The sequence below is a fragment of the Scomber japonicus genome, chromosome 12 (assembly GCF_027409825.1).
Source record: "Scomber japonicus isolate fScoJap1 chromosome 12, fScoJap1.pri, whole genome shotgun sequence".
In the NCBI taxonomy this organism is placed as follows: domain Eukaryota; kingdom Metazoa; phylum Chordata; class Actinopteri; order Scombriformes; family Scombridae; genus Scomber; species Scomber japonicus.
The window spans coordinates 30,446,308-30,457,709 of record NC_070589.1 but is presented as its reverse complement, the minus strand read 5'-3'; the positions used below and the strand labels follow the sequence as shown (position 1 = coordinate 30,457,709).

The window sequence follows — 11,402 nt, the reverse complement described above, 5'->3', positions numbered from 1 at the left end:
AATGTGTATAATAAACCCAATTGCCTATAATACACACAACAATACAGTTTCTTTTCATAGGACAAGAAGATTAAGTTTAAAATTAGCGTTGTGATGCATTGACATTTACAATGGAAATAGAAACTTTAGCTGCAATACTTTCTACAGCCACCAGATGGCGCTTGGATCTACCTTTAAATCGGTGTTTTCAAAGCTCCCTCCGTCCCTCCCCTATCGGAGGCTGACCTTCTTTCGCTGCGATGACAGTTTCCTGCAGGCTGAGAGAGAGAGAGAAAGAGAGAGAGAGAGAGAGAGAGAGAGAGAGAGAGAGAGACGGACTGGTCTTCTTCACAGCAGGATGTACTGAAGGGGAAAGAGAGGGTAATCAGAGTTGAGCTGGTCGGCATGCAGTGGACTGGGCTTATCCAGTGATTTTTGTAAAGTTTATTCTTCACACGGAAGGAAGAGCGAATGTGGCAGCAGGATACTGGTGAGTGTTACTAGAGGAAGAAGTTAAATCTTTTATTATTTTATTATCATTATTATTATAACGCGCTTGTTGTTTGGAGGTTACGCAGTGTGGCTGGATACGTGTCATTTTCTGTGGGGAGGACGTCACGACTGACTCCCTTAAAAAAGCCCCACATTTAAGCGTTTCTTTGCTTAAAGGCACATTTATACCGATTATAAGCAGTGATTCACAAGCATTTTAGATTAAATAGCTAGAGTTCTTCAATTCGGCACACTTAAAACCAAACTAAATCACATTTTTAATAGTAAAACGTCAATTTTTATAGTGGCTTCCCACTTGTAGTTCCTATCCAAGGTGGCTGCTTAAGGTGACAGAAGGTTGCAGCGACAGCAGTGCAGGCACTTTGTAAAGTTAAAAAATACTACTTTAAAACTCTTTATAGAGATATTGGATAAATGCCGAATTGAAGATAAGCTACAAATGTGTGTCTGTAACTATTAAGTTTGATTGTTTTAGTTGCATATCGATTCCACCTTCCTGAGGAGTTAAGGTAACACAATTGTGACATTTTTATAAAGAGGTTTGGTTTGAAGTCCTCTCCCATGCAAGAGGGCAGACACTGGCATGACAGCTCAGACTGCAGCCTGTACTTGATATGCAGTGTGTAGGGTGTGAACATATTTTTGGTGACCACACAACCAAATACTTTAATTCAGCTGTCAACAGATAAGATTAGGGTAATGTGGGACACTTTTTGCAATACATTATATCAACATCTAATATCATTATGAAAGATGTTTCCAATTTTTGGGTATTGAACTCAAAAGTTTCAGAATTTGTGTTTTTTGTAATCTGGGACACACTGGTTTTATGGCTATAGAAATACTTTTATTTATGCAAAGCAGCCTAATCTGCCAAAACATTCTGAAATGTGTATACCCATATTTGGTCATTTAATTTAGTAGGCCTATAATTTTTAGGTCAAAAAACTAGCAACCTGTTTGTTTACATGTGTCATTTTCAAGCACCAGCATTTCAGACCAACAAACAACCGTTTATTGAATAAACAAACACTTATTGAGTAAATGTTTGTTCACTAAATACAGTAAGCATCATCTGAACGCACTGCTCACAAAACTCAGACTCAACTCTCAAACTAGGCAGTGTTTATCAAATATGGACCTCATTGCCTGTTTCTTGCCTTTTCAGGAGCATATTTTAGTGTACTGTTTACTTGTAATGTGAGAAAGTTTACGATCCGGCCGCCATGTTCATAACAGGGAGGGCAGGGAGGGACTCGCATGCACTAACATGCGTGTTTGGCCGGACCGGCTATCAAAACAAAGAACAGAGAGACTCTTAGTACAACAAACACAGAGGGAGTGTGACTTCATTCTTTGCCCAGGACACCATTACTTCATTATATCTTTACATGGCAAATAGTTGTTTGCTGACATTTAGTGGGACTGAATGTTGTGTATTGCACCTTTAACATTGTAATTATGAGATTTGCGTTGGTATGCAGGTTGTTATGGCAATATTGTACAACTTATGTTTGGAGTATTTGTAATTACAGTTTGAGGCATAAAAACTCAAGTGGTTGATATTTGGCTCTTGGGTTAACACATTTCTCAGAGCAGTACACTTGTATTTAGTGTTAGCATGAGTCCAAATAACTAGTAATAGGCTACACACAATCTTATGGTACATTTGTGGGACTCAATAGTTAGCTTCATGCTTAATGTTGTTTTATTCCTGAGGGTACAACTACAGCACATATATGGTATTACTTTTTGACCTTTGACCTATAAGGCTGTAAGTCTTGCTGAATGAGGTCTCTATTTACAGTGTAAAGACATTAACATCTGCTGTAAATGTCTGCCAATCTGTCTTTCCAGAAAGAAAATGAGAAACAACGCCCGCGCCAGGATGGAAGGTTCGGCGGGACCGGGTCACAAGGCGAACGGGCCCATTGAACCGCCCGCCAACGTCGTGAGTCCACCAATGGCCCCGGATGAGCTGGACGATGAGCCTCAGTCGTCTTTGACGGATGTTACCCAAATGTGGATTAAATTTGCCAAGACTTTTGCCATCATCTTCCCTATCTATATCTTGGGATACTTTGAGTTCAGCTTCAGTTGGGTTCTTATCGGACTCGCCATGTTGTTCTATTGGAGGAAGAACCACGGCCACAAGGACTACAGGATAAACCGTGCCTTAGCGTTCCTGGACCATGAGGATAAAACTGCGAGGCAAAGCGTGCAGACTTCTGAGCTGCCTCCATGGGTGAGTCCTCGAGTATTCCTGTTATCTTCACTGCCTTGTCATTGTTGCTTCGTATTTTGACTCCGTTTCAAAGCCTCGACATTCCCTTGAGTGCAGCCAACATCATGTATAGGATGTCAACAAGGGATTGCCTGCCAAATTGACTGACATACATCATATATGTACTTCCTTGCCAAAATCCAGCTGGAGTTCGCCTTGACATTGTTTTCTTTCAGTTTCTCTTCTCAAACACTGACGAGAGAACATCTTAGCACACACCCGTCTGCACGTGAGGTGTTCAGATGAGGTCAAAAACATGCCCCAGGACGTGTTAGTGACAGGTTTTGAGAGCATGGAGCACATTTTCTGATGTGAATGTGAAAGGAGTCATTTTGGGAGAAGTGCAGCTGGCAGCAACATAGATGAAATTAATAGTTTTTGATAGTTTGATATTGAAAATGTCCAAGAAGTTTTACCTTGTATCACCAACGCTACAATTGGACTGCTCAAATTGAGTCTCATTGTATACTTGCAATGACAATAAAGATCTATTTTATTTTCAATATGTTTTTTAATGAATAGTCTACATCTACTCAGATATTTTTCAAATAGTAAGCTGGTGTTTGAATGATGAAAAACCAATATGTTGACAATCAGGGCAGTCAGGGATTAACAGAGCAACGTCCCTGACACTTGATACACCGACATTTTGATTTCAGTCCACGGGACAAATCAAAATTTGCTGCCTGTTAATGAGGGTCTCATAAATAGCCATTGGAAATGTCAAACATTCTGCACCTTTTGCTGAAGGCGCACAAGCTCGCCATCAGTTCCAGGATTCAGTCTGCGTTGTGGACTCTAGAAATGGAGGCATCAATGAATAATTTACACATGGCCTTTGCGTCTACGGGGCTCTTGAGAATGGCTTTTGCTGAAGTAAGAGGGTTATCAAACTTGCTGTAACTTTCACAATCAACCCTTCAGGGTGGTTTCATTGTCAATGTGCTGTCAGGTTCTCTTCAGGGTATGGAGAAGGTGGCGCACATAGCTGTCATTCTTCTCTCTGTCTAGTCATACTCCGCTCCTGACATAATCACAATCTCTTTAGGCAACGTTTCTAGTTGCTGGCATGCCAGGAATGAAATTAACATTGGGCGTGTGAACATAAGATATACAGTACATGTGAGAGAACCAGTAATGTCGGCTTTCGACAAAATTAGCTTCCTGTGGCCTGTGGTGGCACAGAACCAATGGAGCTTTTCTTCTTGTGGCCTTTTCAGAGCTTCATGTCCGATCTCCCATTTCTAATTTCCGAGCATTAAGAAACCCACAAGTGGATCTTTTTATGTGTAGTGACATTGGAACACAGCTTTTTCTTTTGAGCTTTATCAACTTTATCTTACAGTCTTCCTTGTTCCTTGCCCGGTTCTTATCAATGTCTCCAAGGCAGCTGAACAAATTTCTTCAACTGAGAAAGACTGTGAGAAATCCTTGAAAGCAAGTGGTGGTGGTAGTTGGTAGTAGTCTGTCAAATTACTATTTCCAATCTCATAAATGAATTTGCACACTGAAGTTGAGTGAATATTTGCTGAATTAATACCGCATTAGGTTGATTATATCATGGAGGTTATGAAGAGTCATCAGGCCGATCATGGGACTCTTGTGTGGGAAGATTAGCAGAGCGTTAACGGCCACATTGGCAGGTGATTACCGTCATTTAGAGATCCGATTATATCAGAAACCTGAACTTTTTGGCTTTTACCTGCCACTTAAAAGAGAAAGGTTTCCCCCTGATTAGTAATCTTTAGTTGCAGGATTCACTTTTGGCATTAATACAACAGGACTTCTAATACCTGCTCCACAATGACTCTGGGATTTCTAATCATGGTGGTGTTTTGGGGTCAGTGTGACAGAGTTGAAGCAGATAAAGTATCTACTATGAAGGACGGGGGCAGACTGAATCGTTAAGGGGTCAAAGTTCACTGCTGATTGTTGCCTATTATCAGTAGGATATGCTAATCATTTGGTATCCTTTCACTGGTTCCTCGGTTTCTCTTTAATCAGTCACACAAAGAGCTGTCAATCAACATTTGGGTGGTTTACACATTCAAATGTTGTTAGGCGTGTTGTTGTGGTTTACTACATCTGTGACACAGACGTGCAGCATTAAGGGAAAAGATAAGGTTTCCGACCCACGACACAACAAACATGTCAGCTGCTTTAAACCAGCTGTGTCTCTGCTCCCAGCAAAGCTCTTTACCTCCGGTACAAAGATGTTGCTGAGCACAGTTTTTCTCAAGGTCTGTGTGATAATGGATGTGATGCTCAGTGAGGAGAGGGGGGTTGGAGTCTTGCCATTCACCCATCTTATCACAGTTTCTAGCATCATCATCATTATTATTATCATCATCATCATCATCAACAATATCAACGAAAATATTAATGCAGTTAGAAAGCCTCTTCATCACTGAGGTGCCAGTTTTCTGTGTAAACAAAAAAAGTGATGAATTGCTGAGTTTTTCATTAGGTGTGGACATTATTCATAATTATAGAAAATACTTTTAAGAAGCAGTTATATTTTGAAATGGATTAAGTGTCACTTATTGAACCTACTGCTGTCAATACAATTTCCAGTTATCAATCTTAAGATGTCCTAATTGTAACAATCCCGAGAAATGATGGGAAAATACCAAAATGACACACATTTGTTGACACACATCCATTCAATAAAAGCCCAAATTGTGTGTTTGCTTTTAAAAGTTGCTCTATTTTGACAGTTGTTGCTTTTTCTAGGGCAAATGTCACACTTTGTTCTCCAAACTCAACAAGCAACAAGTGGATGTTCATGTGATAGGTTCATTGTCCTGATAAAACACTTTATCTCATTTATTGGTTTAATTCATCACTTCAATGGATAAATAGTAGGAGTATAAAAATCAAGTATATTTCACACATCTGCAGTGCACTGTTCAAGCAAACGAAGCATCTGTAATGACCACTGAAATAATCACTGAAGTATAGATTTTGGTGCTGAGCTCTTAATCTCCCTTTGGCTCGCCTCTCTCAGCAAATGTGCCTGGAATGAGGCTCGATGGGCAGCGTGGGCAGCAGCTCAGCGTTAGCAGGCCGAGAACGCCCGAGGTTATATTTCAGGTTTTTTATCTTTCTGAAGATGAACGGACAAACTGCATAAATCTGTGCTGTCAGACACATACAGATGAATCTATAAAGGCCTTGTTGTCTTTCTACAGGGAGGGTTTGTTTGCTTATATTTAGGAGTATTTAAAGCTCTACAGCAGAGGAACTGTCTCATCAACAGGCCGTGAAGGTCACAGATGACCACGTTTTACACATGGCACGGATTTAGTATCAAAGACATGCTTCAGATGCTTGTGACACCAATTTTGAAATGCTTTTTAAACATCTGTCTACCCAGCGAATTAGCCGATTTAGCATATTTGTGTCTAGTTTTATGTTGGTGACACGATACTACAGCAAATACTTAGTTTTCTTCTCAGTCTATCTTGTAGAAGACGCTAAAATACCTTGATATTGTGAGCCACATTATAAGTATATGAGCACAGCACCTTCCAGTTGTTATCGCTATTGATTATTCTTTCAATGAATGGATTCATCTTTATTATTTTTAATTTCAGTATATAATAAAAAATGCAATCAAAAGAAGCAATTACTCACGTTTGATAAGTTTGAACCAGATAATGATCGGCATATTTGCTCATTGTCGACTTTGGAAACAGTAGTTAATCAATTAATTTGAAAGCATCTCACAGTCTTCTGCCTGGATGAGAATAACAGACTAAAGGGAGGATGACTGCTCTGTTGTGTTAGTATCGTCATGTCTCCAGCAGTAGAGAGCAGCCGTTACATCACTGTCCAAGATGCTCAAGCACAGACTTAGCAGCATGATAGCTACATTTGTTGGACGATATATTGTCTCAGAAATAATGGCAAAAAACGATATTATTGTCATTTGAAGATCGTTTTATACCACTGATATAATGATAATAGAATAGCATAGTAATGTAAGGAGGGGGATTGGAGAGTGGGCGCTACTCTACTGTAAAAACACAGACTGCCATTATGGTTGAGGACACAGTTAATTAACTTTTAATTCCATATAAGTGGCTCTACTCACTTCTGCAGTCTCCACTCAGGACGACCACAGTGAGGAATGGAGGCAACTACTCGCTTAGCTAATGTGACATGAATAGCCTCTTAGCTGCTAATGTGAAGTGTGGCAATACTGAGGTTAAAAAAAGTGATCGAGGTCATGTCCATGTATCATATGATTAGTCTATATAAAGACATGATGTTGTTTAAGTGCTGCTCTGTGTGTGTTGGTCAGCTGCTCTCCTTTGTTACCGCTAATAGCTGCTCCGCTGCGCTAACTTTCTGAGTGATAGTGTAGAAAGTTGATGTTATACTTATACATGTTCCTCTCGCAAAGTTAATGATTTAGTCATTGAGTCAAAGTGCTGGAGGATGAACTACATTATAAGGCTAGCGAGTCCCACTGTAGACTGTCCGTGTTTCTGCCAGGCGGGGAGTTCTGGTCCTCTGAAAAGAAGCCAACCAGGAAGTAACTTAGAGCTGCATTCTATCAAAAGGCCACCAGGGGGCGACCGTCTCTATACAAGTCAATGGAGAATTCACCAACTTCTCACTTGATTTCTAACCTCAGTAAACGTTTTCAAAATGTGTTTATGGTCTCAATCGCTAGTTTAAAGCCTTCTTCAATGCAGTATGATGTTCATTTGGGACATTTTGGCCTCCCTGATTTTATATTTGACGATAAAGCAGGGTATGCATTAGGGCGTGGCTACGTCCTGATTGACAGGTTGATTGACCAATGTCCTCGAGATCCAGCCCTCGCAACCATAGCAACCTCCCCGCTCCGCCCATGGCCCCGCCTCATGCCTATATAAGTAGAATCTGTGTTTTTATTTTTCCCAGCATGCACCTGAAATTTCCAAGATGGCGCTGCCTAGATTCGAAACTATTGGCTTCCGAGCAGCAGTCCACAAACCAATGGGTGACGTCACGCATGTTACGTCCATTTCTTATATGCAGTCTATGGTTTTTGCATTTTTCGTTCCGTCAACATCACGTTATTAACATTTAGATAATCGATTTTTTTTTTTACATTTATTAATTGATTCAGAATTACAGGAGATAAGAATCCAAATGCTTATATGAATCAATTATTTACACCCCCCCCCCCCCCCCTTATCGCTTTAAATACATCTTTAAACCAGGTTTGATCACTTTCTGCCGTGTGTGGTACCAACTTTAACATTACATCATATTATTTGCTTTTCTGTGTCAGTGTGTATTTTTAAAGGAAGCCACACTCTGCTCTCTTCAGTGTCTGTTTTCATGCGGTCTGTAACTCCATCCGTGATTACACCATTACTCTGTAATCCTTTGATCCGTATAAGCTGGAAAATCAAAAAGTTTGTGATGAACGGAGCGGAGATAAACAGACGACTCAGGGATCCTGTAATGTGCACAGGAATGTGAAACTTTTGAAGTTCATAATGTGATTAGAAACGCACGAATTAAAGATATAATTGATTTTTCACAACAGAATTTGTTATGTAGAGTTCAAATAGACACAAAATAAGCATCTGTCGGTATTGGAGGTATTTCTATTTATATCAGAGTTATCTACATATTTGAGCTTAAAGTGCTAAAAGAATATAGAAAACTGTGCTGCATAATACCAAAAATGCAGATTAAGCCCCAGTCAAAAGTTTGCACACCTTCCCATTCACTTCAATGAGAAAGAGTTTTTTTTAATATACAATTTATTCATGTCATTGTCTTGCAACATAGTGATGACAATAATATTTTTATAATGTGATTAGGTGATAAAAGATGATAACAATGAATTAATATTGTTTAAAATTTATTGTCATTTCATTTTATACATCTTGCAACATAATATTGTTTTTGTAATCTGATTAGGTGATACAACATGATAACAATAATTAATATAGCAATTAGATAAAGTAAATAAAAAACAATATTTACAGTACATATTTAGATTATTATAGTATATTGTCATTCATAGAAAAATTCACAGAAAATAAAAAAAATGAATAAAACTAAATTGAACACCACCATAGCTTATTTCGCATAAGGCCTTCCTTTTCTTTTATTGTATTTTATTTTGAAATTTCCTTTGATGTTTGCTGTTTTTGAGAAAGCTGGAACCTTAGGGACCTAAATATGAAATAAAATCAAATGAAGGTGATACAATATTTACAGTTAAAGTAAATCAAAAAAAATATTACTATAGATTTAGGTTATTATAGTATATTGTCATTTTAAATTAATATAAAAACTCATAGAAAATAAAACGATAATACTTTATTTTGAATATGGCCCTTTATGTTTTTTCCTTCCTTTTTCCTCTTTTATTGTATTTTATTTTGAAATGTTCTTTGATGCTTGCTGTTTTTGAGAAAGCTGGAATCTTATGGACCTATATGATATACAACAAGCAGACTTTTAAATATGAAATAAAATAAAATCAAACAAACACATATTTAGATTATTACAGTATATATAGTCATTTTAAATTAATAGACAAATTAATAGAAAATAAAACATTTATTTAAAAAATAAGGTAGATACTTTATTTTGAATAAGGCCCTTAATGTTTTTTTCTTTTATTGTATTTTATTTTGAAATGTTCTTTGATGCTTGCTGTTTTTGAGAAAGCTGGAAACTTATGGACCTATATGCTATACAACAAGCAGACTTTTAAATATGAAATCAAATCAAATGAAGTGAGGACAAACTTTTAGCTGTAAGTACAAACAAAGGTTCACCAGTCTGTGTCACGTCTTTCCAAGTCACGTCTTTCAACATGCTGCTTATTACTCATTCTGAAACAACCTCATTATTATGTGTGGAAATTAGTCGAAAGGCAAAGAAAAGTCATCTTAGGTCATTGCTGGCTGATTTTCATGTGGATGATGAAATGTCTCCATGCAGCAGCAGCAGCAGCAGCTTTACTGGCGGAGGAATGAGGTCAGCCTGATAAACTAATAATCTACAAGTTTGACACAGTTTGCAAGAAATAGTCCACAGGATTAGTTTCAGCTCGAGTTCCAGCTCGTTAATTACTGTTAAACTGATTATCTTTATGGTTTCTGACCGTTTTTTGTAGGCTTGGAAAGTTTAACAAAACATGCGGCCCGTGGGCCAGAACTGGCCTGCCGAAGGGTCCAAACCGGCCTACTTTCCTTCCTGGCTTTTTTTTTCCTTCCTTCTGTCCTTCCTCCATTTCTTTCTTTATTTTTCCTTCTTTCCTTCCTTCCTTCTTTCCTTCCTGTCTTTTTTTCCTTCCTTCGGTCTTTCCTCCATTTCTTTCTTTATTTTTCCTCCCTTCCTTCCTTCCTTCCTTCCGTCCTTCCTTCCTTCTGTCCTTCCGTCCTTCCTTCGTGTCTTATTTTCCTTTCTTCCTTCCTTTTTTTCTTCCTCCCACCCTTTCTTCCTCCCTGCCTTCCTTTCTTCCTCCCACCATTTCTTCCTTCCTTTCATCTGTCCTTCCTTCAGTCCTTCCTTCCTTCCTCCCTTTCTTTCTTTTTCCTTCTTTCTTTCCTTCCTTCCTTCCTTCCTTTCTTTCTTTTTCCTTCTTTCTTTCCTTCCTTCCTTCGTAACTTTCTTCCTTCCTTTTTTTCTTCCTCCCACCCTTTCTTCCTTCGTTTCTTGCTTCCTTCTGTCCTTCCTTCCTTCCTCCCTGTCTTTCTTTTTTCCTCCCTTCCTTCCTTCCTTCCTTCTTTCCTTCCTTCCCTTCTTTCCTCCTTCCTTCCATCTTTTTAATGATCAGGCCCACATGAGATCAAATTGGACTGTATGTGGCCCTTGAATGAAAATGAGACATGAATGAATTTGACCTCTCTGCTCTAGATGAACTATTAAGGGGTGTGTGGTTAAACTTGGTAGTTTCTGTGTGTGGATAATATGTGTAGCTGTTGCTCGGCGCTGAAGGACAAAAACAGCAAATAAACTCTAGGCCTAAACCCCCCCCCCCCCCCCCCCCCTCCTTTCAACATCTAGATGTTAAAGCGACCGAAGCTGAAATGGTTTACTCTGTCATCAGGCTGACATGGAAACTAACTACAGCCAAAGTGTAACTATTGGCCTCCTCCTCCTCCTCCTCCTCTTCGTCGTCTCTGTGTACTCAAATGACACGGCATGCATGGGGTTGGGCTTCCCTGTTTCTTTTTGATGTGCCAAAGGGCGGGGCTCAGCTCCACGGCTGAGAATGGAAACAATGTGGAGGAACAGAAAGGCCTTGTGTTGCACTGCTAAGCCTTTTTTTAAAAAGCTAAAACTATGGAAATCTTTTTTGCTTTGTTATCCAGCACATAAAGTAGAAATCTCCTTATTTAAATGTGTTTATAGTCACATCTGTTGAGCTGTGTATGTGACTGTTGACACCCTTGAAGCTGAAACGGAGCACTTTCACCTTTTTTTTTATTACTGCGAGTGGAGTCCTGTTCAAAACATGCCTGTTTTCGGGGGGGCGGGGCGGACCACTTGGCCTCTGGTTGCTGCTCAAACATGAAAAAGACTTAATACAGTAGATGTGAGGTGAGGTGCGATCGAGTAGTCCAACTGCTGCTTTATACACAGATGTTATAAATAATAG

General features: G+C 39.1%; 1 protein-coding gene across 1 annotated transcript; it reads left to right on the top strand.

Moving 5' to 3' along the window:
- Positions 1-440: 440 nt before the first annotated feature.
- Positions 441-10,864, top strand: LOC128369447 (extended synaptotagmin-2-A-like). Its single transcript, XM_053330495.1, has 3 exons — positions 441-469; positions 2,350-2,737; positions 10,808-10,864. The coding sequence occupies exons 2-3, from the start codon at positions 2,357-2,359 to the stop codon at positions 10,853-10,855; spliced, it is 429 nt and encodes a 142-aa protein (XP_053186470.1). The 5' UTR covers positions 441-469; positions 2,350-2,356; the 3' UTR covers positions 10,856-10,864.
- Positions 10,865-11,402: the final 538 nt, after the last annotated feature.